Here is a 25,521-nt window from a genome sequence, read left to right on the forward strand (position 1 = left end):
ATTTGGACTGCCTTGGATAATTCTTGCATTTTTTGTCAAAAGATTGCATAGAAAATGAAAATTGTAAAAGAAATACAGGAATTCAATGTATTTTTTTTTCATCTGATTTCTGTAAAAGAAATATTGGGACTATTGCTTCAAATTTACCATTTCTGGTTTGTTTGTCTTTCCTCCATGACTTATTTGCCTTGTCTACAGAAATTCTTTTGTGATGTTTGTGTTATGAATAACTCGTCCATATAAGTTAAGCATCAAACTTTCTGGAGAGCAACAACATAGGATATCACATATAATCTATCTTATGTGTATGATAGAATAATGTTCACTAACATATTTTGCAATTACCTCATTAATTTTCAAAAACAACAAATTTCTGCATTTTTTCAGCCCTAGCTCACATGTGTTTGAAATATCTTTTGAAGCTTCTCTGGATTCAACAGCACAGACTGGCCAGTCAAGTGGGGGTGATTGGCAAGAAGAAGTTTATCAAAAGGTAATATCCTATTTTCTAATCATCTTTTAAGACCGTTGAAATAAAAGAGAAAGAGGCATAAGATGAATCTCTAATGTGTATTGTATATTTATAAACAGGAAAATACAAAGAGATGGACCTAAGCTAGATACATCTAACAACATTAATAACAAAAATATAATAAACTGAATGGGAAATATCTAACACTCTCCCTCAAGGTGGTACATATAAATCATATTTACCATACTTGTTATAAATATAATCAACTCTAGGTTCGCCTAGTGATTTAGTAAAACCATATGCTAGTTGATCACTAGAATTAACAAACTCAGTCTCAATTTCTCCAGAGTATAATATTTTCTTGAAGAAAATCACATTCAATCTCAATATGTTTGGTTCTTTCATAAAAGTCGGGATTTGAAAAATAACTTGATTGTCACATAGGTGTCAATAAGTGTCATTTGAGTGACCTTTCCAAAATGCAATTCTTTAAGTAACTGTTTAAGCCAAATAAGCTCACAAGTAGTTGAGGCCATATTTCTATATCTTGTTTCCGCACTAGAACTTGCTACAACATTGTTTCTTTCTCTTCCAAGAGATCAAATTATCACCAATGAAGACATCATATCCGGAAGTGGATCTCCTATCAGAAGGAGAGACTACCCAATCAACATCTGAATAACATACAAGTCTACTGTGATTATTGTGTCCATATAACAATCCTTTTCCAAGAAAACCTTTAATGTACTTCAATATACAAATGACAACATTCCAATGATATGGATATGGAAAATTAAAAAATTGACTCGTCATACTGACCGCAAAAGAAATGTCAGGATGAGTAGTTATAAGATAGTTCAATTTTCCAACTAGTCTTTTATACTTGTAAGGTGTGGTTTGCACCCACTTGTATATTATAAATTTGTCTTATCTCTAGTTGATGTGAGATAATAGAGAGGATTTATCTAAGAGTGCTACTTGTGCAAGAGCAATAAAGGTTGATGAAGCAACACAAAAAAAACAATCAAATTAAAAGCAAGGAAAGAACAACCATCCACCTTGTCAACATTGTGGCATAAAAGGTCATCCACTTTTCAGACGTTGCAAGAGACCTGATGCAAGCAGCAATTGTAACCAAATGGGGCATGAAGCTATAATTTGGCACAACAATAATTTCCTTGGTGAGGGAGCTCAAATTGCTAATCAAGAGGAGGAGAACCAACTGTTTGTAGCCACTTGTTTCTTGAGCAGTGACTTAAGTGAAAGTTGGTTGATTGAGACTAATCAATGTCACCATTGTTAGAATTGGAAATGCTTAGTTTATCTCAGTCAAAGGCAAGGGGACAGTTGCAATCACAAGTTGTGCAAGCACATGGCTTATTTTTTATGTTCTTTTCATTCCTGCAAGTGTATTTCGCGTAACTGCATATGAATTTATATTTTTATTACAGCTTGCTAAAATTCATACTAATTTGACACTTTTGCTTGAGGAACAAGTCTGTCAGATACTGATAGTTCTATTTAGTAATTTGCTACTTTGTTTTTCTCTTTCGGGCATTATAAATATAAAAGTTGCTGATCAATAAAATATTATATTTCTTGCTGAGCTCAAAATATTCCCAAGTATTTATTTCCCCTTCTTCCCTACCTTATATTTCTGCCATAATTCCAACTTCTCTTAGAGCTTGTTTAGGTAAACTATTCCACAAACACTTCTAAAAGAAAAAATGAGAAGAAAAAATGAAATAAGTTCAAATCAATTTATGCATAAATTAATTTGTAGAAGTTCTTGTTAATTTATTTAGATTATGAAGTTTATTCCATTGTTATTTTTTATTTTCATCTCCTAGAATTTTTTCGAAAAAACTTACCCAAACAGACCCTTGAATCCATACTGTTTAATTTTTATGTGGATGATACCAACCTTTACATTTACTATCTTTTTATCCTACTCATTGTTATTGTTAATATGATTTTGTGCTGTTATGAATGGTATTTCTTAGGTGAGATTTTAAAGTTTTCAATTTGATACTCAAAGTCACTAGGTCAGGTGCATGCATGCAAGGTTCACAACTCAATTTTTTTGCGTGAAAGTGAAAGTTGAAATTATGATGCACTATAAAATGGGAAAATATTTTTTACCCTTCCTTAAGGCAATAGTGTTACAAATCTTCCTGCAGAGGAGATTTCAAGGTTTATAATGCATTGATGATTTGCTTCTGTTGATTTTAAACGGCAGATTAAATCAATGAAAGAAAGTTACTTGCCAGAGTTGAATGAAATGTACCAAAAGATTGCTTCTAAACTTCAACAGGTATGTTCAGTCAGGCAAATTTTTAATATCAGCTATGGACAAGGAAGCCTCTTCCATTGTTATTATTATTATTATTGTTGTTGTTGTTGTTACTATTATTATTGTTGTTGTTATTATTATTATTATTCTAGCAAACTCTAAAAGGAGAAGTCCTTGTTTTTATTTTTACTCAAATTAGTGTCACTGTTTAATCTTGTATCTTTTCTTTGTTTATCAGCAGGATTCTCTTCCACAACAACCAAAGTCAGAGCAGCTTGATAAGCTGAAGGTGTTTAAAATGATGCTGGAACGAATTATAACATTCCTTCAGGTTTCCAAGAGTAATATCTCACCTAGTTTCAAGGAGAAATTGGGTTCATATGAGAAGCAGATTATTAATTTTATAAATACAAATAGACCTAAGAAGAACATACCTGGACAGCTTCCCCCACCACATATGCATTCCATGTCACAGTCACAATCCCAAGTTACACAAGTGCAGTCTCATGAAAATCAAATTAATTCTCAGTTGCAAACATCAAATATGCAAGGCTCTGTAGCAACAATGCAGCAGAATAATATGCCAAACATGCAGCACAATTCTCTGTCTGGTGTATCTACAGCACAACAGAGTAAGATGAATTCAATGCAACCAAATTCCAATTTAGATTCAGGACCAGGAAATGCTGTAAACTCCCTACAACAGGTTCCTGTTAGCTCACTCCAACAAAACCCTGTTAGTGCTTCTCAACAAACTAATGTTAACTCCTTATCCTCACAATCCGGGGTTAATGTAATCCAGTCAAATCTTAACCCCCTTCAGCAAGGTTCCAGTATGCTTCAACACCAGCAACTAAAACAACAGGAGCAACAGATGTTACATAATCAACAAATTAAGCAACAATATCAGCGGCAATTGATTCAGAGGAAGCAACAACAGATCATGCAACAGCAACAACAACAACAACAGCAATTACACCAAACAGCAAAGCAACAACTGCCTGCACAATTGCCGACTCATCAATTACAACAACTTCACCAAATGAATGATGCAAATGACATTAAGATGAGGCAAGGAATTGGAGTTAAGCCAGGCGTCTTTCAGTCACATCTTACTTCTAGTCAACGCTCATCTTATCCCCACCAACAGATGAAAGGGAGTCCTTTTCCTGTTTCTTCTCCTCAGCTCCTTCAGGCCACATCTCCTCAGATTCCACAACACTCATCTCCTCAGGTTGACCAACAAAACCACCTTCCATCTCTCACAAAAGTTGCTACTCCTCTGCAATCAGCTAACTCACCTTTTGTAGTACCCACTCCCTCACCTCCCTTGGCTCCATCTCCTATGCCAGGGGATTCTGAAAAGCCCATTTCTGGTATTTCATTGATATCAAATGCTGTAAATATTGGATATCAGCAATCAGGTGGTGCAACAGCACCAGCTCAATCCCTTGCCATTGGAACACCTGGAATATCAGCCTCTCCTTTACTTGCAGAGTTCACTGGTCCTGATGGTGCTCTTGGTAATGCTTTTGTATCCACATCTGGAAAGTCGACTGTTACTGAACAGCCCATTGAGCGTCTAATTAAAGCGGTTAGTGTAGTTTATCTTAAGCTGGCCTGATCTGTGACTGTGGTCTTTAAGTTCTTTACGAATTTGACAATACATAAAGGTTTCCATAATTTTTCAACTTAAAAATTTCTGTCCAATAATCATATGATTCCAGGTGAAATCAATGTCATCAAAAACATTATGTTCTGCTGTTAGTGACATTGGTTCAGTTGTAAGCATGAACGATAGGATAGCAGGATCAGCACCAGGTAATGGATCCAGAGCTGCTGTGGGTGAAGATTTGGTTGCTATGACTAATTGTCGCCTTCAGGCAAGAAATTTTATCGCACAAGATGGTGCCAATGGAACTAGGAGGATGAAGCGCTACACTTATGCAACACCCTTGAATGTTGTATCTTCTGCTGGTAGCATGAATGATAGTATCAAGCAGTTAACTGCTTCTGAGGTCTCTGATTTGGATTCAACTGCAACATCTAGATTCAAGATGCCAAGGGTTGAGGTACTATTGTTTTTAGTCGTTACGTTTTATTTAATGTTGAAGAACATGAACTGAGAAAAGAACGGAAAAAATTTAAACTGAACAGGATATTTTTATTAACTTATTGCTCGCTTGAATCTTATGTACAGCAGGTATATATAGACAAAGATGTCTAAGAAGCTGTTATAATCTGACAGCTGTACAAATACAATGAAAGAAACCTACAGCTGTACAAGTTTGACTAATAATACAAGTTGACCATAGTTGACTTAGTATATACAGTAACAGCCCCCCTCAAACTCAAGGAGAAGACTTTTCAAAAGCAAAAGTCTTCACATTTAGTTTGCTGCAAAGAAACACCAACCAAGTTGTGGACAATGGCTTGGTCAAAAGATCAGCCCACTGATCCAGAGTAGGAATATGACAAATTGAGAGCTGCTTTGCCAAACGTTTAACTTTACAAAAAACACATCAATCTCCATATGTTTGGTCCGATTGTGAAAAACGGCATTATGAGCAATTGCCACTGCACTTTGATTATCACAAAGAAGAACTGGAGTAAGGAAAGAAACTTGCAACTCTGTTAGCAATTTGGAAATCCAGGACAATTCTGCAGCTGTTTGAGCTAGACTTCTGTATTCAGCTTCAGTACTAGAATGTGCAACAACTTGTTTTCTGGACCACCAAGAAATCAGAGTAGGATTAAGCAAAATGGCTGCCCCTAAAGTAGATCTGCGATCATCTACATCTGATGCCCAGTCAGCGTCACAATAGGCTTTTAAGCTTAAAGACCAGTTAGGTGATGCAGGTTGAAAATGCAAGCCATGAAATATTGTACCCTTAAGATATCTCAATATATGTTTCACAACTATCCAATGAGAGTCAAGAGGTTTGGCCATGAACTAACATACTTTCTTCACTGCATAACTAATCTCTGGTCTATTAAGAGTGGTATACTGAAGAGTACCCACAACTCAACGGTGGAGGACCAGAGAAAAAATCAGCTCCATGTTTAGACAACTTGCAATTAGTCACCATAGGTGAAGAAATAGAATGTGTTTCTGTCATGTGTCTTATGAAGTAAGTCTTGGATGTACTTGGTTTGAGTCATTAGATAGAATTGTCAGGTCAGTATTTAACTTCAGCACCGAGAAAATAATCAAGCTGGCCCAATTGTGAGAGAAAGTAGCATTAAATTTGAAAGTAATACCATGAATGAGTTCAGCAGAGCTAACAGTTATGATAATATCATCCACATAAACCAGAAAATAAACAACCTGCAACTGTTTTCTGTAAACAAACAGAGATGAATATCAAGTGCTGTTGACAAATCCAATTTGTTGAAGATTAGTTTGCTACCTATGAAACCACTAACGAGGTGCTTGTTTTAGCCCATAGAAGGTGTTAGATGTTAAGATGTGTGTTTCTGTTAATTGGGCTTAGTCTATTCTGTATTAAGGGCATTGGCCCATATCTTACAATATAAATAAACTACCCTATGTGTAGTCTAAACACACAAGGGATATTTTCTCCCAATCTTCTTTATTTCTCATATGGTATCAGAGCTATGGTTAGAGCCTATCCTAGCATTATTGGTTGTTTGTTGGGCATATTGTTCCACCCATTATCGGGCCGCTATTGGACCACCCATTAATGTCTAATCTCACGCTCGAGATGTATATACCTCGGCGTGAGGAGGGTGTGTTGGAAGTCCCACATCGACTAGAGATAAGGCCAAATTAAAGTATATAAGTGGGTGCAGACCTCACCTTACAAGCCGGTTTTGTGAGGATGAGTTAGGCCTCAAGTCCACTTCTAATATGGTATCAGAGCACAGGAATAGTTCCAGTCAACTCCACGGTCTCCGGCACCCATCACTGCTACTGTTGTCGCAGTCGCCGCCGCTGCCGTCGTCACCGCCGTCGTCGCCACCGCCGCCGTCGCCGTCGCCGGAGTTCCAGAATCGACTGGCGACCACACCATCGGAAGCGTATCGGCCGGGCGACCACCGTCGTACGAAGATCGCGGCGATCGGACCTCTCACGCGCCTCCACGCGCCGCCGCAAGAGTCGCCGCTGCCGCCGCGCGTGCCGGCGCGTCGCCGGAGCTTTCCACCGCCGATCAGCACCGCCGTGATCGCCTCCTCGCCCTCTTTCTGGATCTGTGGTCGTTGCGTCAATCGGAGTACTTTGAATTTTTAGGGTTTCTCCCTCTCCATGGCGTCTTCCTCGTCTACAAACACCTCTATTGGTGGCTCATCTTCTGATCCCTCAATATATACTAATTATGTGAATGTACACTTGTCCATTGACAAGTTAGATGGCACAAATTATGCAACCTGGGCGTCCGACATCAAACTTTGGTTGAAGAGTCAGGGGTACTTAGATCATCTTACTCAAAATGTGACTACTGCTCTCATAGATGACACTTCCCGCTGGATGAAAATTGATGCTCAGTTATGCATTGTTATAAAGTCCACCATTCACTCCTCACTGAAACAAATGTTTCGATCCTATGAGACATGTTCAGAAGTATGGGCACAAGCGAAGTTGTTATACACAAATGACACTCAGCGTCTTTATGGTGTTTGTCAGGACCTATTAACTGTTATTGGTCCGCGCAATCCTGGTCCCATGGCAGAATATTTGGGTAAAATTCATGCCCTTCTTCATGACTTTAATGATATATTACCTCCTGCTTCCACTCCTGCTGAAGAATTGGAACAACGATCAAAGTTCTTCATGTTGTTGGCATTATACGGACTCTCTGATGATGTTTCTCATGTCCGTGATCAGATTTTGGGTTCTCCTGTCATACCCAACTTTACTTCTACTTGTTCTGCTCTTTTGCGTATACCGAGTAAACCCGTCACTGAGACATCCCCTCGTACTGATGATTCCTCTGTTATGGTTGCTCAACGTGATGATCGAAGTCGGTCTCGCAAGCCAAGTAAAGGACGTCCAAAATGTGACCATTGTGGCAAGTTAGGCCACAAGATTGATAGATGTTATGCTCTCCATGGACGTCCTCCTCGACCTGTAGCAATGGCAAATTCTGATCCACCTCCCCGATCACCGTCTGCAGACCATCCTACTTCATCTAATATCGTAGACAAACCTGCAATCTTTAACGAATTTCTCAGATGGTATGAGAATCATCAGCACTCTGGTTCCACTACATCTGCATCTGTTGCACGTACAGGTACACCTTTTGTTGGTCTAACTCACTCCCTTGGACCTTGGTCCTTGACTCAGGCGCCACCGATCATATCACTGGTAACAAGTCCTTGTTTTCTTCCTTGTCATGTCCGGCTAATTTACCCTCGGTAACAATGGCTGATGGGTCTAGAGTCTCATCTCATGGTATTGGTACTGTTAATATTTTTCCATCCATATCCATTGATCATGTACTCTATGTCCCTGGGTCTCCCTTCAACTTATTGTCCATTAGTCGTTTAACTCGTACTCTTAATTGTGTTATTTCCTTTACTAAAGATTCTGTTTGGTTGCAGGACCGGAGTTCAAAACACATGATTGGCACAGGATGTGAGTCTCATGGCCTTTATCATCTCCGCCCTTCTCCACATGTTGGCGTAGTCATGGAGTCACCATCCCTTTTTCATGCTCAGTTCGGTCATCCTAGTCTTGTCAAACTACAACAACTTGTCCCGAGGTTGTCCACATTATCATGTTTGTCGTGTGAGTCTTGTCAGTTAGGGAAGCATACTCGTAGTTCCTTTCCTCGTAGTGTCTCACAACGGGCGTCGTCCCCCTTTTCATTGGTTCATTCTGACATTTGGGGACCTAGTCGTGTTAAGTCCATTTTAGGTTTTCAGTATTTTGTTACCTTTGTTGATGACTATTCCAGATGTACTTGGTTGTTTTTAATGAAGAATCGTTCTGAGTTGTTTTCTATTTTTCAATCTTTTTTCAATGAAATAAAAACACAGTTTGGGGTGTCTATTCGAAATTTACGTAGTGATAATGGCCGTGAATACCTTTCTCAACCGTTTAAACAGTTTATGGCTTCTCATGGCATTCTTCACCAAACCTCATGTGCTTATACCCCTCAACAAAATGGGGTGGCTGAGCGCAAGAATAGACACCTTATTGAAACAACTCGTACACTTCTGATTCATGGTCAAGTACCCTCACGTTTTTGGGGTGATGCAGTTCTCACAGCATGTTATCTTATCAACCGCATGCCATCTTCCGTCCTAGATAACAAAATCCCTCATTCTATCTTATTTCCTCAAGACCCTCTGCATCCATTACCTCTTCGAGTTTTTGGGTCTACATGTTTTGTTCATGATTTTAGTCCTGGTCTTGATAAGTTATCTCCTAGGTCTCACAAATGTGTCTTCTTAGGATTTCCACGGTCACAAAAGGGCTATAAGTGTTTTTCCCCTTCCCTCAATCGTCATTTTATCTCTGCTGATGTCACTTTTGATGAGTCTTCTTTTTACTTTTCACATCTATTTTCTAGTTCTGTACCTCTCCATGTTACTGTTGATATTCCTCTTATCTGTGATCCTCCTGGTGATGCTCCACCCATTTTGTCTTCTCCTTCTTTAGACTCTCATTCACCACAGGATCATCCTTCACCTCCACCCCTTCAGGTTTATAGTCGCCGTAATTGTCCCCCTCATGACTCACTTCCGGTGCCGCCTCATGTGTCTCCTCCGGCTCCAGCAACTGAGTCTGACTTGCCTATTGCCCTCCGTAAAGGTATACGCTCTACCCGTAACCCTTCCCCCCATTATACTGTTCTTAATTACCACAGATTATCTCCATCTTTTTATACTTGTCTCTCATCCATTTGTTCTGTGTCAATTCCCAAATCTGTGGGTGATGCCTTAACTCATCCTGGTTGGCGTCAAGCTATGATGGATGAATTAAGTGCTTTACAGGAAAGTGGAACTTGGGAGCTTGTCCAATTACCATCTGGAAAGTCTGTTGTTGGTTGCAGGTGGGTGTATGCTATCAAGGTTGGTCCTGATGGCACAATTGATCGTCTGAAAGCTCGACTGGTTGCCAAAGGCTACACACAGATTTTTGGTTTGGATTATGGTGATACTTTTTCTCCAGTGGCAAAAATTACCTCTGTTCGCCTTTTCATTGCCATGGCCGCTCTTCGACAATGGCCTCTTTACCAACTTGATGTCAAAAATGCTTTTCTCAATGGTGATTTGCAGGAAGAAATTTATATGGAGCAACCGCCTGGCTTTGTTGCTCAGGGGGAGTCATCTGGATTGGTATGTCGTCTTCGCAAATCCTTATATGGCCTAAAACAGTCTCCTCGGGCCTAGTTTGGTAAATTCAGTTGTGTTGTTCAACAATTTGGTATGTCTCGCAGTGAAGCGGATCATTCAGTGTTCTATCGCCACTCGAGTGCTGGATGTATCTATTTAATAGTGTATGTCGATGATATTGTTCTCACAGGAAGCGACTATCTTGGCATTGGCATCTCTCAGATGAAACAACACCTTTGTCATCATTTTCAAACCAAAGATCTTGGCAAACTCCGGTACTTTTTGGGTATTGAAGTAGCACAATCCAATGATGGTATTGTCATATTTCAGAGGAAGTATGCGTTAGACATCTTGGAGGAAATAGGGTTAATGAATTGTAAATCTGTTGAGACACCTATGGACCCTAACATCAAACTCCTACCAAATCAAGGGGAGCCTTTCTCAGATCCTGAACGGTACAGAAGAGTAGTTGGTAAATTAAACTATCTTACTGTTATGCGTCCTACATTTCCTTCGCAGTTAGTGTGGTGAGTCAATTTCTAAACTCCCCATGTGAAGACCATTGGGATGCAGTTGTTCGTATACTGAAGTATATTAAAAGATCACCTGGAAAAGGTTTGCTATATGGCCCTAACAACGATACAAAGATCGTTTGCTATTCAGATGCTGATTGGGCTGGTTCCCCTTCTGATAGGAGGTCTACTTCTGGATATTGTGTCTCTATTGGTAGCAACTTGATATCTTGGAAAAGTAAGAAGCAAAGTGTTGTGGCAAGGTCGAGTGTAGAAGCAGAATATAGAGCTATGGCATCAGCTACTTGCGAGCTTGTGTGGCTTAAACAATTGTTTAGTGAATTGAAATTTGGAGATGTCACTCAAATAGCTCTAACCCTGTTTCCTATATGTGATAATCAAGCTGCTCTCCATATTAGCTCTAACCCTGTCTTCCATGAGAGAACCAAACACATTGAAGTTGATTGTCATTTCATTCGAGAAAAAATCATATCCGGAGATATCAAGACTGAGTTTGTTAACTCAAGCAACCAGTTGGCAGACATATTCACTAAGTCCTTACGAGGACCTAGAATTGATTATCTTTGTAACAAACTTGGAACATATGATTTATATGCTCCAGCTTGAGGGGGAGTGTTAGATGTTAAGATGTGTGTTTCTGTTAATTGGGCTTAGTCTATTCTGTATTAAGGGCATTGGCCCATATCTTACAATATAAATAAACTACCCTATGTGTAGTCTAAACACACAAGGGATATTTTCTCCCAATCTTCTTTATGTCTCATAGAAGGCTTTATTCTACTTACAAACAAAAGTCTTGTCACTGACTTCAAAACTAGGCCGTTGAGTCATGTAAATTGTTTCTTCAAGAAAGTCATTTAGAAAGGCATTGTTCACATGTAGTTGAAACAATTTTCAACCATAGGATACAACAAGAGTCAAAACAATTCAAATTGTTACAGGTTTCACCATTGGAGAAAAAGTCTCATGAAAATCAAACCCACGTATTTGATGAACTTAAGATTGAAACTGTAAAATAATTCTAGAGGGCTTAATTGATCCCTCTCACAATCTTCTATTTATATGAATAAATTGATACACAAGTACATGATAAATAGGGTAACCCTAGACACAATATAATCATGATAAATAGGGTAATCCTAGACACAATATAATCATGATAAATAGGGTAACCCTTGACACACTATAATGATGATAAAATAGGATAAATATCCTAACACTCCCCCTCAAGCTGGAGCATACAAATTGTATGTACCAAGCTTGGAACAAATAAACTCAATCCGAGGACCCCTTAATGACTTGGTCAATACATCTGCGAGTTGATCGTTTGACCCAATAAACTCAGTACATATTTCTTTGGTCAACAACTTTTCACGAACAAAATGACAATCAATTTATATATGTTTAGTCCTCTCGTGAAACACTGGATTTGATGCAATGTGGAGAGCAGCTTGATTGTCGCAATACATCTTCATAGTATGGATGTCACAAAATTTAACCTCTTGAAGGAATTGTTTCACCCATATAAGTTCACATGTTAGTGATGTCATTGCCCTATACTCGGCTTTCGCGGTTGATCGAGTTACTACATTCTGTTTCTTACTTTTCCATGAAATAATGTTTCCTCCCAGAAAAACACAATATCCTGTAGTAGACCGTCTATCAATAGGTGAATCTGCCCAATCTGCATCACAATACCCAGAGACCTGAATGCTTCCTTTATCTTCATATAACAATCCTTGCCCGGGAGCCTTCTTTACATACCTTAGAATGCGAATGAGAGCATTCCAATGGTCAACACATGGAGCTTGCATGAACTGACTAACCACTCCAACTGCAAAGGATAGATCTGGCCTTGTAATAGTGAGATAAATTAGTTTTCCAACCAGCCTCCTATACCTCTCTGGATCGGAGAATAATTCACCTTCTTCTGTCCTTAATTTCTGGTTTGGGTCCATGGGACTGTTTACCGGTCTACAATCAATCATGCCTGTTTCTTGTAATGTATCAAGAGCATACTTCCTTTGGGAGATTACAACTCCATCTTTTGATTGCGCTACTTCAATGCCTAAGAAGTATTTGAGACTTCCAAGATCCTTGGTTTGAAAATGTCTACACAAGTACTCTTTTAGTTGAGATATTCCAACAGCATCATTTCCTGTAATGACAATATCATCAACATATATTGTTAGATGTTAAGGATTTATTTTCTGTTAGTTGGGCTTAGCCCATTCTGTATTAAGGGCATTGGCCCTTATGTTTCACTATAAATAAAACTACCCTTAGTGTATTCAAAACACAAGGGGATATTTTCTCCTAATCCTCTCCATTTCTCACATGGTATCTAGAGCATAGGATTAGGTCCAGCCAACTCTAGTTTCCGGCACAACTCATCGCCGCCGCCGCTGTGGCCGCCGCTGTGGCCGCCGCCGCCGGAGTTCCAGAATTGACCGACGACCACATCATCGGCATCGTCTCGCCCGGGCGACCACCATGGTACAAATATCGCAGCCAACGGACCAGTCACGCGCCTCCACGCGCCGCCGCCAGAATCGCCGGAGCCGCCGCTTCCCACCGCGCGTGACGGCGCGTCGCCGGAGAGTTCCGTCGCCGATCTGGACCGCCGTGATCGCCTCCTCGTCCTCTTTCTGGATCTGTGATCGTTGCGTCAATCGGAGCACTTTGGATTTTTAGGGTTTCTCCTTCTCCATGGCATCTTCCTCTTCTACGAACACTTATGTTGGTGGCTCTTCTTCTGATCCTTCAATATACACCAATTATGTGAATGTACACTTGTCTATTGACAAGTTAGATGGCACAAATCATGCAACATGGGCGTCTGACATCAAACTTTGGTTGAAGAGTCAGGGGTACTTAGATCACCTTACTCAAGATGTGACTACTGCTACAACGGATGACACTTCCCGCTGGATGAAAATTGATGCTCAGCTATGCATTGTCATAAAATCCACCATTCACTCCTCGTTGAAACAAATGTTTCGATCATATGAAACATGTTCAGAAGTTTGGGCACAGGCGAAGTTGTTGTACACAAATGACACTCAACGCCTGTATGGTGTTTGTCAGGACCTATTAACTGTTATTGGTCCACGCAATCATGGTCCCATGGCCGAATATTTGGGTAAAATTCATGCCCTTCTTCATGATTTTAATGATATATTACCTCCTGCTCCCACTCCTGCTGAAGAACTGGAACAACGATCAAAGTTCTTCATGTTGTTGGCTTTATACGGACTCTCTGATGATATCTCTCATGTCCGGGATCAGATTTTGGGTTCTCCTGTCATACCCAACTTTACTTCTACTTGTTCAGCTCTTCTGCGTATACCGAGCAAACCAGTCACTGAGACATCTCCTCATATTGATGACTCCTCAGTTATGGCTATCCAACGTAATGATCGAAGTCGGCCTCGCAGGCAAAATAAAGGACGTGTTACAAAATGTGACCACTGTGGCAAGTTAGGCCACAAAATTGATCAATGTTATGCACTTCATGGACGACCTCCTCGACCTGTAGCAATGGCCAATTCTGAACCATCTGGAGACCCTCCTACTTCATCTAATACCGTAGAAAAACCTGCAATCTTTAACGAATTTCTCAGATGGTATGAGGATCGTCAGCACTCTAGTTCCACTACATCTGCATCTGTTGCACGTACAGGTACACCTTTTGTTGGTCTGACTCACTTTCACTCCCTCGGATCTTGGGTCCTTGACTCAGGCGCCACCGATCATATCACTGGTAACAAGTCCTTATTTTCTTCTTTGTCATGTCCGGATAACTTACCCTCGGTAACAATGGCTGATGGGTCTAGAGTCTCATCTCATGGTGTTGGTACTGTTGATATTTTTCCGTCCATATCCATTGATCATGTACTTTATGTTCCCGGGTCTCCTTTCAACTTATTGTCCATAAGTCGTCTAACTCGTACTCTTAATTGTGTTATCTCATTTACTAAAGATTCTGTTTGGTTGCAGGACCGGAGTTCGAAACACATGATTGGCACAGGATGTGAGTCTCATGGCCTATACCATCTCCGCCCTTCTCCACATGTTGGCGTAATCATGGAGTCACCATCCCTTCTTCATGCTCAGTTAGGTCATCCTAGTCTTGCCAAACTACAACAACTTGTCCCGAGATTGTCACAATTATCAAGTTTGTCGTGCGAGTCTTGTCAGTTAGGAAAGCATACTCGTAGTTCCTTTCCTCGTAGTGTCTCACAACGGGCATCGTCCCCTTTTTCATTGGTTCATTCTGACATTTGGGGACCTAGTCGTGTTAAGTCCAATTTAGGTTTTCAGTATTTTGTTACTTTTATTGATGACTACTCAAGATGTACTTGGTTGTTTTTAATGAAGAATCGTTCTGAGTTGTTTCCTATTTTCCAATTATTTTTCAATGAAATAAAAACACAGTTTGGGGTTTCTATTCGAACTCTACGTAGTGATAATGGTCGTGAATATCTTTCTCAATCGTTTACACATTTTATGGCTTCTCATGGCATTCTTCACCAAACCTCATGTGCTTATACCCCTCAACAAAATGGGGTGGCTGAGCGCAAGAATAGATACCTTATTGAGACAACTCGTACTCTTCTAATTCATGGTCAAGTACCCTCACGTTTTTGGGGTGACGCCGTTCTCACGGCATGTTATCTTATAAACCGCATGCCATCTTCCGTCTTAGATAACAAAATCCCTCATTCTATCTTGTTTCCTCAAGATCCTCTACATCCTTTACCTCTTAGAGTTTTTGGGTCTACTTGTTTTGTTCATGATTTTAGTCCTGGTCTTGATAAGTTATCTCCTAGGTCTCACAAATGTGTCTTCTTAGGATTTCCACGGTCACAAAAGGGCTATAAGTGTTTTTCCCCTTCCCTCAATCGTCATTTTATCTCTGCTGATGTTACTTTTGATGAATCTTCTTTCTACTTTTCACATCTATCTTCGAGTTTTGAACCTCCACCTGTTACTGTTGATATTCCTATTTTCTGTGATTCTCCTAGTGATGCTCCACCCATTTTGTCTCCTCCTTCTTTGGACTCTCATTCACCACAGGATCGTCCTTCACCACCACCCCTTCAGGTGTATAGTCGTCGCAATCGTCTCCCTCATGACTCACTTCCAGTGCCGGTTCCTGTGTCTCCTCCGGCTCCAGCAAATGAGTCTGACCTGCCCATTGCCCTTCGTAAAGGTATACGCTCTACCCGTAACACTTCTCCCCATTATACTGTTCTTAGTTACCACAGATTGTCACCATCTTTTTATACATGTCTCTCATCCATTTCTTCTGTGTCCATTCCCCACTCTGTGGGTGACGCCTTAACTCATCCTGGCTGGCGTCAAGCTATGCTGGATGAATTAAGTGCTTTACAGAAAAGTGGAACTTGGGAGCTTGTCCAATTACCATCTGGAAAGTCTGTTGTTGGTTGCAGGTGGGTGTATGCTATCAAGGTTGGTCCTGATGGCACTATTGATCGTCTCAAAGCTCGCTTGGTTGCCAAAGGCTACACACAGATTTTTGGTTTGGATTATGGTGATACCTTTTCTCCAGTGGCAAAAATGACCTCTGTTCGCCTATTCATTGCCATGGCCGCTCTTCGCCAATGGCCTCTTCACCAACTTGATGTCAAAAATGCTTTCCTTAATGGTGATTTGCATGAAGAAATTTATATGGAGCAACCGCCTGGCTTTGTTGCTCAGGGGGAGTCATCTGGATTGGTATGTCGTCTTCGCAAATCCTTATATGGCCTAAAACAATCTCCTCGGGCCTGGTTTGGTAAATTTAGCTGTGTTGTTCAACAATTTGGTATGTCTCGCAGTGAAGCGGATCATTCAGTGTTCTATCGCCACTCAAATGCTGGATGTATCTACTTAATAGTGTATGTCGATGATATTGTTCTCACAGGAAGTGACTATCTTTGCATCTCTAAGATGAAACAACACCTTTGCCATCATTTTCAAACCAAAGATCTTGGCAAACTCCGGTATTTTTTGGGTATTGAAGTAGCACAATCCAACACCGGTATTGTCATATCTCAGAGGAAGTATGCGTTAGACATCTTGGAGGAAACAGGGTTAATGAACTCTAAATCTGTTGAGACACCTATGGATCCTAACATCAAACTCCTACCAAATCAGGGGGAGCCTTTCTCAGATCCTGAACGGTACAGAAGACTAGTTGGCAAATTAAACTATCTTACTGTTACACGTCCTGACATTTCCTTCGCAGTTAGCGTTGTGAGTCAATTCCTAAACTCCCCATGTGAAGACCATTGGGATGCGGTTGTTCGCATACTGAAGTATATTAAAGGATCACCTGGAAAAGGTTTGCTATATGGTCCTAACAACGATACAAAAATCGTTTGTTATTCAGATGCTGACTGGGCTGGTTCCCCGTCTGATAGGAGATCTACTTCTGGATATTGTGTCTCTGTTGGTGGCAACCTAATATCATGGAAAAGTAAGAAGCAAAGTGTTGTGGCAAGGTCCAGCGCAGAAGCAGAATATAGAGCTATGGCATCAGCTACTTGCGAGCTTGTGTGGCTTAAACAATTACTCAGTGAATTGAAATTTGGAGATGTCACTCAAATGACACTTATATGTGATAATCAAGCTGCTCTCCATATCAGCTCTAACCCTGTCTTTCATGAGAGAACCAAGCACATTGAAGTTGATTGTCACTTTATTCGAGAAAAGATCATATCCGGAGACATCAAGACTGAGTTTGTTAACTCAAGCAACCAGTTGGCAGACATATTCACTAAGTCCTTACGAGGACCTAGAATTGATTATCTTTGTAACAAGCTTGGAACATATGATTTATATACTCCAGCTTGAGGGGGAGTGTTAGATGTTAAGGATTTATTTTCTGTTAGTTGGGCTTAGCCCATTCTGTATTAAGGGCATTGGCCCTTATGTTTCACTATAAATAAAACTACCCTTAGTGTATTCAAAACACAAGGGGATATTTTCTCCTAATCCTCTCCATTTCTCACATATACTATTAAGTAAACACATTTCCCGAGAGAAGAATGACAATAAAAAACTGAATGGTCTGCTTCACTGCGTTTTAGCCCAAATTTTTGAACAATGGAGCTAAACTTTCCAAACCAAGCACGTGGGGATTGCTTGAGGCCATATAGAGATCGATGCAATTTGCATACCATACCAGACTCCCCCTGAGCAACAAACCCAGGAGGTTGCTCCATATAAACTTCTTCCTCAAGATCACCATGTAGGAAGGCATTCTTAATATCCAATTGATGAAGTGGCCAGTGACAAATGGCTGCCATGGCAAAGAAGAGACCAATAGTAGTCATCTTGGCTACAGGAGAGAAAGTGTCACAATAATCAAGACCATAAACCTGAGTGTAACCTTTTGCAACAAGCCGAGCTTTGAGCCGATCAATTTCACCATCAGGGCCAACTTTAACTGCATACACCCATCGACAACCAACCGCCTTTTTTCCTGGGGGAAGGGGCACCAGCTCCCAAGTATTACTGTGGTCAAGAGCCTGCATTTCTGCAATCATAGCTTGTCGCCATCCAGGATGATCAAGTGCTTCTTTCACATTCTTGGGTATAACAACAGAGGACACTGAGGATAAAAGAGAAAAATAGGAGGGCGACAATCGATGATAGCTTAGAAAATTATAAATGGGATGAGGGTTTCGAGTGGAACGAGTACCTTTTCTGAGGGCAATAGGCCATGCTGAATCATTTGCATCAGGAGGCGTGGGAGGAGGTGACGAGGGAGAAGAATCTGAAGTAGGAGATTCACCATTGTCTTGGGGAGGTGGACTATCCATTGGGGCCCTGTGTGGGATGATCTCAGTATGTGGAGAAACAGGTGTAGAAGGATTGTGATCAAGACTTGGAATGACAGAGACAGTGGAGCTATTTGACTCAGCCATTGGAATAGGAAGGACCTGCTGGAGGATAGAAACATCCTGAACAGATGGAGAGAAGTAAGGAGTCTGTTCAAAGAATGTGACATTGGCAGACATGTAATACTTCTTAGTTTCAGGAGAGTAACACCGATATCCTTTTTGAAGTCGAGAATAGCCTAAGAAGACACATTTGAGAGCGCGAGCGGAGAGTTTGTCTAGACCTGGAGACATGTCATGAACAAAACATACACAGCCAAACACTCGGGGAGATGTATGAAAGAGAGGATCATTAGGAAACAAAATGGAGAAAGGGGCTTTATTATCAAGAGAGGAGGAGGGCATCCTATTAATAAGATAACATGCAGTTAAGATGGCATCCCCCAGTGATGGACATGAATATGGGCACCAAGCAAAAGGGTACGAGCAGTTTCAACCAAGTGTCTATTTTTTCGTTCTGCTATACCATTTTGCTGTGGTGTATGAGGACAAGTAGACTGATGTAAGATACCATGGAAACTCAAGATGGCAGAAAAGGAGGATGAGAAATACTCTTTCGCATTATCACTTCTTAATATTTTGATTACTTGACCAAATTGATTCTTGATTTCATTCAAAAAGGATGTAAAGATAGTTAACAATTCAGAACGATTTTTCATAAGATAAACCCAAGTACATCTTGAATATTCATCAATAAAGGTAACAAAATATCTAAAACCAAAGGAGGAGATACGGCTAGGTCCCCATATATCAGAATGGATGATGGAAAAACTAGAATTACATATTGATTGAGACCTTTTAGAAAAGGAAGATCTAACATGTTTTCCTAATTGACATGACTCACATTCTAAGGTTTGGAGACCACTAAGTTCAGGACACATCTTTTTTAATTTGGACAAATGAGGATGGCCAAGTTGATCATGTAGCACTTTAGGATTAGGAGCAGCAACACAGGACACCCTTGGACGAGATCCAAAATGGTATAATCCGCCAGCTTCATATCCTTCTCCAACCTGTCTCCCCGAACCACGCTCCTGTATAACAAAAGATTTATGATCAAAGGTTATTGAACAATTTAACATTTTAGTCAACTAGCTTAAGGAAATTAAATTAAAAGGACAATTAGGGACAAAAAGGACTGAGTTGAGATTGAGGGAAGGAGACAAAGAAACATGACCGACTCCTTTGGAAGAAGTTTTAGATCCATTTGCAAGGGTTATGAAATGAGATTTTTCTCGAAAGGAAATAGATGAGAACAAAGAGGTATTACCAGAAATGTGATCAGAAGCACCTGAGTCAATTACCCATGAATTTTGACCTTCCATAGATTGAGAAATGCAGGCTGTTGATGTATTGGGAGATTGAGATGGTTGTGCCAAGCGGTTAGACTTTAACCTTAAATACTCTTGATATTCATCCTCAGAAAACATAGAAGTGGAAGTTTTAGTCTTCGAAATATTGGCGGTTTTGGAAGGGAAATCATGTAAGGAGTAGCAATTCTCTTGAGTATGACTCATCCCTTTACAATATGTGCATTGAGGACGTCCCCGACCTCCTCGTCCTCCTCCTCTAGTGCCACGTCCTCCTCTTCCTCGTGTGGCAACCATGACAGATGGTTCCACTCGTTCATGCGCTTCTTGAGTTTGAGGTACCGGGACACGCAGAAGGCGAGTGGTCAATGTTTCCATAGAGGGGACCTCATGACTAGTTAGAAGTTGATCTCTGAGATGATCAAAATCGGGATGTAGGGCACGAAGGATCAACACCATGTAAAATTTGTCTAGTTTCTTTTTGATATCCTCTAATGGATCTACTTCCAAAAACATTCTAAGTTCTTCGACAGCAGATTGGGCTTCAGCCATGAAGGACACCATATCATGGTCTGCCATTTTAAGAGATGCAAGCTTGTTCGTAGTGTCATAGAGACGTTGAATATCGTTGGCATAAATGCTTTAGGCTTTCTTCCAAAAGGAGTGACAAGTTTTGAAAGCCCTCAAAGATACAAGAAGTTTGGGTTCCACTGATTGCCATAACAGGGCACACAACTGAAAATCTGCTTGTTTCCACTGATCAGCTTTTTCAGTAGGCACATGACTTCCATCTCGCTCAAGGTGGTCATAATGCCCTTGGCCAAGGAACCACATTTCAACGGCAGCAGACCATGATAGATAATTTTTTCCATTTAGCTTCTCGGAGGTAATTGATGGACTTCCAGAGAAGGAAAGAGTATTGTCAGACGCCATTTCTGAAGAAGACGAATAGTACTAGCGAGGAACAAGAAAACCCTAAGGGTTTAGACGAAGGAAACTGTGACAATGATGGACGACGGTGGCCGGCAACGGCGGGCGGTGGCCGGCGGCGGGCAGCGGCAGATGGTGGCGGGCGACGAAGAACTGTGGCGCCGGACAGATATATATTACGAGACAGAAACCAGAGCAGGATCGACCCGATACCAACTTAAGATTGAAACTGTAAAATAATTCTAGAAGGCTTAATTGATCCCTCTCACAATCTTCTATTTATATGAATAAATTGATACACAAGTACATGATAAATAGGGTAACCCTAGACACAATATAATCATGTTAAATAGGGTAATCCTAGACACAATATAATCATGATAAATAGGGTAACCCTTGACACACTATAATGATGATAAAATAGGATAAATATCCCTAACAGATGAAATCCTTTTGTCACTAGTCGTGCTTTACATTTATTGATTGAGCCATCAACATTTTCTTTGACTTGGAAGACCCATTTGCACCCAACAACTTGTCTATGAGAGGTAATGGAACTAAATCCCAAGTATTTTGCTTCATGAGAGCATCACATTCTTGCTGCATTGCAGCTAACCAGTTAGCATCTTTAATAGCTTGCTTAATAATGGTAGGTTCTGAATGAGGGAGAAGCAGTGAAGGATGAACTTTGTGAGTAACAATTCCAGATTTGGATCATGCCTGCATAAGATGAATATTAGCAGGAGTTGGGACAATCACGTATTGACTCAGTGGGTGCAATATTAGACAGTCTCAGAAGAAGATGACTGTTCTGAGGAACTGACAGGCATACCAGCAGAGGAAGTGATAGGGGACACTCGAGGTGGTGTAAGAGTAGGAGTTAAAGTAAAATACTGGTTGAGATCTTTAACAATGTCGGGAGTATGAGGAAAAAGGAAAGAATAAGGAAATTCTTCTTCATTAAACCAAACATCCTTAGAAATACAAAACTTTGCCACTAGAGGATAGACACTTGTAGCCTTTATGTATTTGAGAATGGCCCAAGAAAATGCATTCCTCTGATCTGAAACCAGGCTTATGAGAGTGATAAGGTTTTAAAAGAGGAAAATAGGCACATCCAAAAAATTTCAGAAAACAAATCTGGATAGGGGACACTCGAGGTGGTGTAAAAGTAGGAGTTAAAGTAAAATACTGGTTGAGATCTTTAACAATGTTAGGAGTATGAGGAAAAAGGCTAGAATAAGGAAAACCAAACATCCGTAGAAATATAAACTTTGCCACTAGAGATAGACAGTTGTGGCCTTTTTGTATTTGAGAATAGCCCAAGAAAGTACATTCCTCTGATCTGAAATCAAGCTTATGACAGTGATAAGGTTTTAAAAGAGGAAAACAGGCACATCCAAAAATTTTCAGAAAAGCAAAATTCGGGTCCTTATTGAAGAGAATTGAGTAAGGAATAGCAAAATTCAAAAAAGATGTGGGAAGCTTGTTAATTAGATAAACAACTGTACTAAAAGCATAATCCCAAATTTTAGAGGAAGAGAAGCTTTATGCAGCAGAGTAAGACCCAAATCAACAATGTGCCTATGTTTTCTTTCAAATAAGTCTGTGATTGATACCGTAAGTGGCCAAAAGATTTGTGAAAGGTCTGTACTCTCCACCCCAACAGACTGTATATTTTTTATTTTTAAACCAAGTTGCAACTCAATCATTTGTTTAAAACTGAAAAACATACAATGTGTCACCCTTAGATTTTAAAGGAAAAATCCAAGTGTATCTATATATAGAACAAGCATCAATAAACAAAACATAATATTTGCACCCTGCATAAGAGGTAAAGTGAGTAGGACCCAGAGATCCGTAAACAACAGTTCTAATGGTGAGTGAACAAATTTTGATGAGTGAGAAGGCAAGTGATGTAATTTGCCAACACAACAAGATGAACAAAAGTAGGAATCATTTTTACTAGGTAACGAAAGTTTGCAATGTTTCATTACAAGTTGCATAACATGATTATTAGGATGTCCAAGTCTGTTGTGCTACATATGAACAATTTACAGAATACACATTATTTAGACTGGACTTATAACTGAAACACTTGGACGAAGACTGTTGAAAAACTAAGGATAAAGGTGGAGATTATTGAATGAGTAGAGTCCATCATCACGAACAACACCTTGAAGAACTCTATTGGTCCCCTGAGATTTAACAAACATTGGTTAGGATGAAACTTAAAGAAAACAGAACTATCTTTGGCAAACTGACTAACACTGAGAAATTTTTTAGTAATTGAGGGGACATGTAACAAAATTGTGTAAGTTTAGAATGACGTGTGAATCGTAAGGTGAGGTAAACAAAGATAAACAAACACCACAAATTCGCAAACCTGCACCGTTGCCTATAAATATCTGGTCAGGACCATCAAACTGCTGAAAGTGCTTTATGTTTTGAGATTCAGCAGTGACATGGAAAATGGCTCCAGAATCATGTATCCATGATGTATTAGTGTTTCCTGGAGAAGTAGACTTTGTGAGCATTGCACTAGGCTAAGAACCCACAGCGATTGAAAGAAGTGCTTAGTGAAAATGCACCGTAGAAAGATCCTATTTATGTGTAACTCTTAACAGGTCAATTGTTGACTTGGACAGTTCTGGATTCATCGTATAATGACTTAGATTTTGCTGATCTGCTTTAGATTTTTACAGTTCTGGATTTTTACATTTGAGCATTAGATGATTTTTAGGTTATGTTTTAAAATTATTCTGAAGTTAAGGTTGTGAAAAATAGGAAATCACTTTATTATTCATGGATTTACTTTAAACATGCAGCCTTTGATTGTTGATAAAGAATTTATGTGACTTTTATTGCAGGCTAATCATTCCCTTTTGGAAGAAATTAGGGAGGTTAATCAGCGACTTATTGACACAGTAGTAGACATAAGCAATGAAGAAGTTGATCCAACAGCAGCAGCAGCTGCTGCTGAAGGGACAGAAGGGACCATTGTCAAGTGTTCTTACAATGCTGTGGCTCTCAGTCCGAGCTTAAAATCCCAGTACGCTTCAGTGCAGATGGTGGGCTTTAAAACATTTAAACCATGTACATATTAAGTAATTGTTGTCTTTGTTATAGAAATTTCAACTTTGACCTTATTTGTGTTTTACTGCCTTGCAGTCACCAATTCAACCCTTGCGCTTGCTTGTTCCCACGAATTATCCTAATTGTTCCCCCATTCTCCTCGACAAGTTTCCCGTTGAATCTGGGTGAGAGAATGAGCATTTAGCATCTCTTATGAGTCTTATTTTCTTTTTAACAAAATCTTTACTTTACCCAATCATGAATTATCACGACAAATATGTTCTATTTGCATTTATTAACAAAAAGAAGAAATGTATTGTTCATATACAAAACATCTTTCGTTGATTATGACTTTTTTCTCATTCATGAAGCACGGGTTTGATGTATTGTATCAGACTGAGTAGTTTATGTTAAATGTACCTAGAGTTCTTGCGTTTAATAGAAATGATTTTGAATATTTCTTTCAGTAAGGAGAATGAAGATCTTTCTGTGAAAGCAAAGTCAAGGTTTAGCATATCCTTACGAAGTCTATCACAACCTATGTCCCTTGGGGAGATAGCAAGGACTTGGGATGTTTGTGCTCGCACTGTTATTTCTGAGCATGCACAGCAAAGCGGTGGTGGGAGTTTCAGTTCCAAGTACGGGACTTGGGAGAATTGCTTGACCACATGACGATCCTTCCCATTCCATGCAAACATCTCAAAACTTGTTCTTATCGTTGGATGTGTTTTTGGGTTGAGGTAAAAGCAATATATCGAATTCGTGTTGTTGTAGTGAAATTATTTAGCGCATAGTTGTGTATTAAATGCATCCATTTCCTTGTTTATTTACATCCCAATGTAGTGAATTTGTGTGTATTGAATCAAAATGCCTTTACCTAGGCTTAGTTCTTACTAGCATATTTTCTGAACAAGTTATGCCCGTAAGTTCTGCTCGAAAAAGAACTCTTCCCGAGTTTCATGTTTGTGCTTTTATGTTTGGAAATCTAATAATTTTAATGTGTAACTATAGCAATCTGTTAAATTACATTTACATTTTTTTTGTTTATTTTAAACAAACTTCGTATGTATATTTGTTAACTCAAACATGTTTTCTTTTTCCTTTTTGAGAAAGTTAGCACGTTACATTATGAATTTACTTTAAGAAATTTGTTGTTCTATTTATTAAATAACATGTAGAGCATTTTCTAACTTTTTTCAGTGACATGTTTTATTATTACATTAATAATATTTATTTGTCATTTCTTAATAACTAACTTATTCTCTATATTTTTGTGCCTTGATATATAATCTTTCACCTATTATTTCTCTTTTTTTCTTTTGCTAATAGGTCTAGGTAAAACCCCTATAACCACACTTCTACAAGAGTAATCTGAAAATTGAGAAATGGCATAAGCAAACATATCCTTAATTTACCAGTCTCATCCAATAGCTGAAAGAAGTGATCCCTCAAACCCAAACCAGAATTCCCAAATCTAATGGTTTCAAAACAAGCAAACTTCACAATTCGCATTAAAAGAGAAAAAAATCATAACTCAGGAAAATTTCTTCTTGCACCACCATATTTTCTTTATGCACACAATTTTTTAAAAATATCCAATTTGCCATTTCTGTTTTATTAATCATCATCCAACTTTCATAATTGTCCTCTATCCGTGTTCTTATTTGTATTCTATCGCTTTGAATATTGAATATGA

General features: G+C 39.5%; 1 protein-coding gene across 2 annotated transcripts in view; it reads left to right on the forward strand.

Moving 5' to 3' along the window:
* The window catches only part of LOC108333863 (mediator of RNA polymerase II transcription subunit 15a), a 30,333-nt gene extending 5,567 nt beyond the window's left edge, over nt 1–24,766 (forward strand). Inside the window, exons 6-12 of one of the 2 annotated variants that reach the window (XM_017569323.2) lie at nt 423–493; nt 2,712–2,786; nt 3,004–4,359; nt 4,493–4,837; nt 23,621–23,821; nt 23,922–24,010; nt 24,293–24,766. In XM_017569323.2, coding sequence (XP_017424812.1) covers nt 423–493; nt 2,712–2,786; nt 3,004–4,359; nt 4,493–4,837; nt 23,621–23,821; nt 23,922–24,010; nt 24,293–24,497 — 2,342 coding nt within the window. In that variant the 3' untranslated portion in view covers nt 24,498–24,766. The remainder of the gene's footprint in view (nt 1–422; nt 494–2,711; nt 2,787–3,003; nt 4,360–4,492; nt 4,838–23,620; nt 23,822–23,921; nt 24,011–24,292) is intronic. The other variant, XM_017569325.2, reaches the window with a different exon arrangement.
* Nucleotides 24,767–25,521: the final 755 nt, after the last annotated feature.

This window comes from Vigna angularis, chromosome 11 (genome assembly GCF_016808095.1).
Source record: "Vigna angularis cultivar LongXiaoDou No.4 chromosome 11, ASM1680809v1, whole genome shotgun sequence".
Classification (NCBI taxonomy): Eukaryota; Viridiplantae; Streptophyta; class Magnoliopsida; order Fabales; family Fabaceae; genus Vigna; species Vigna angularis.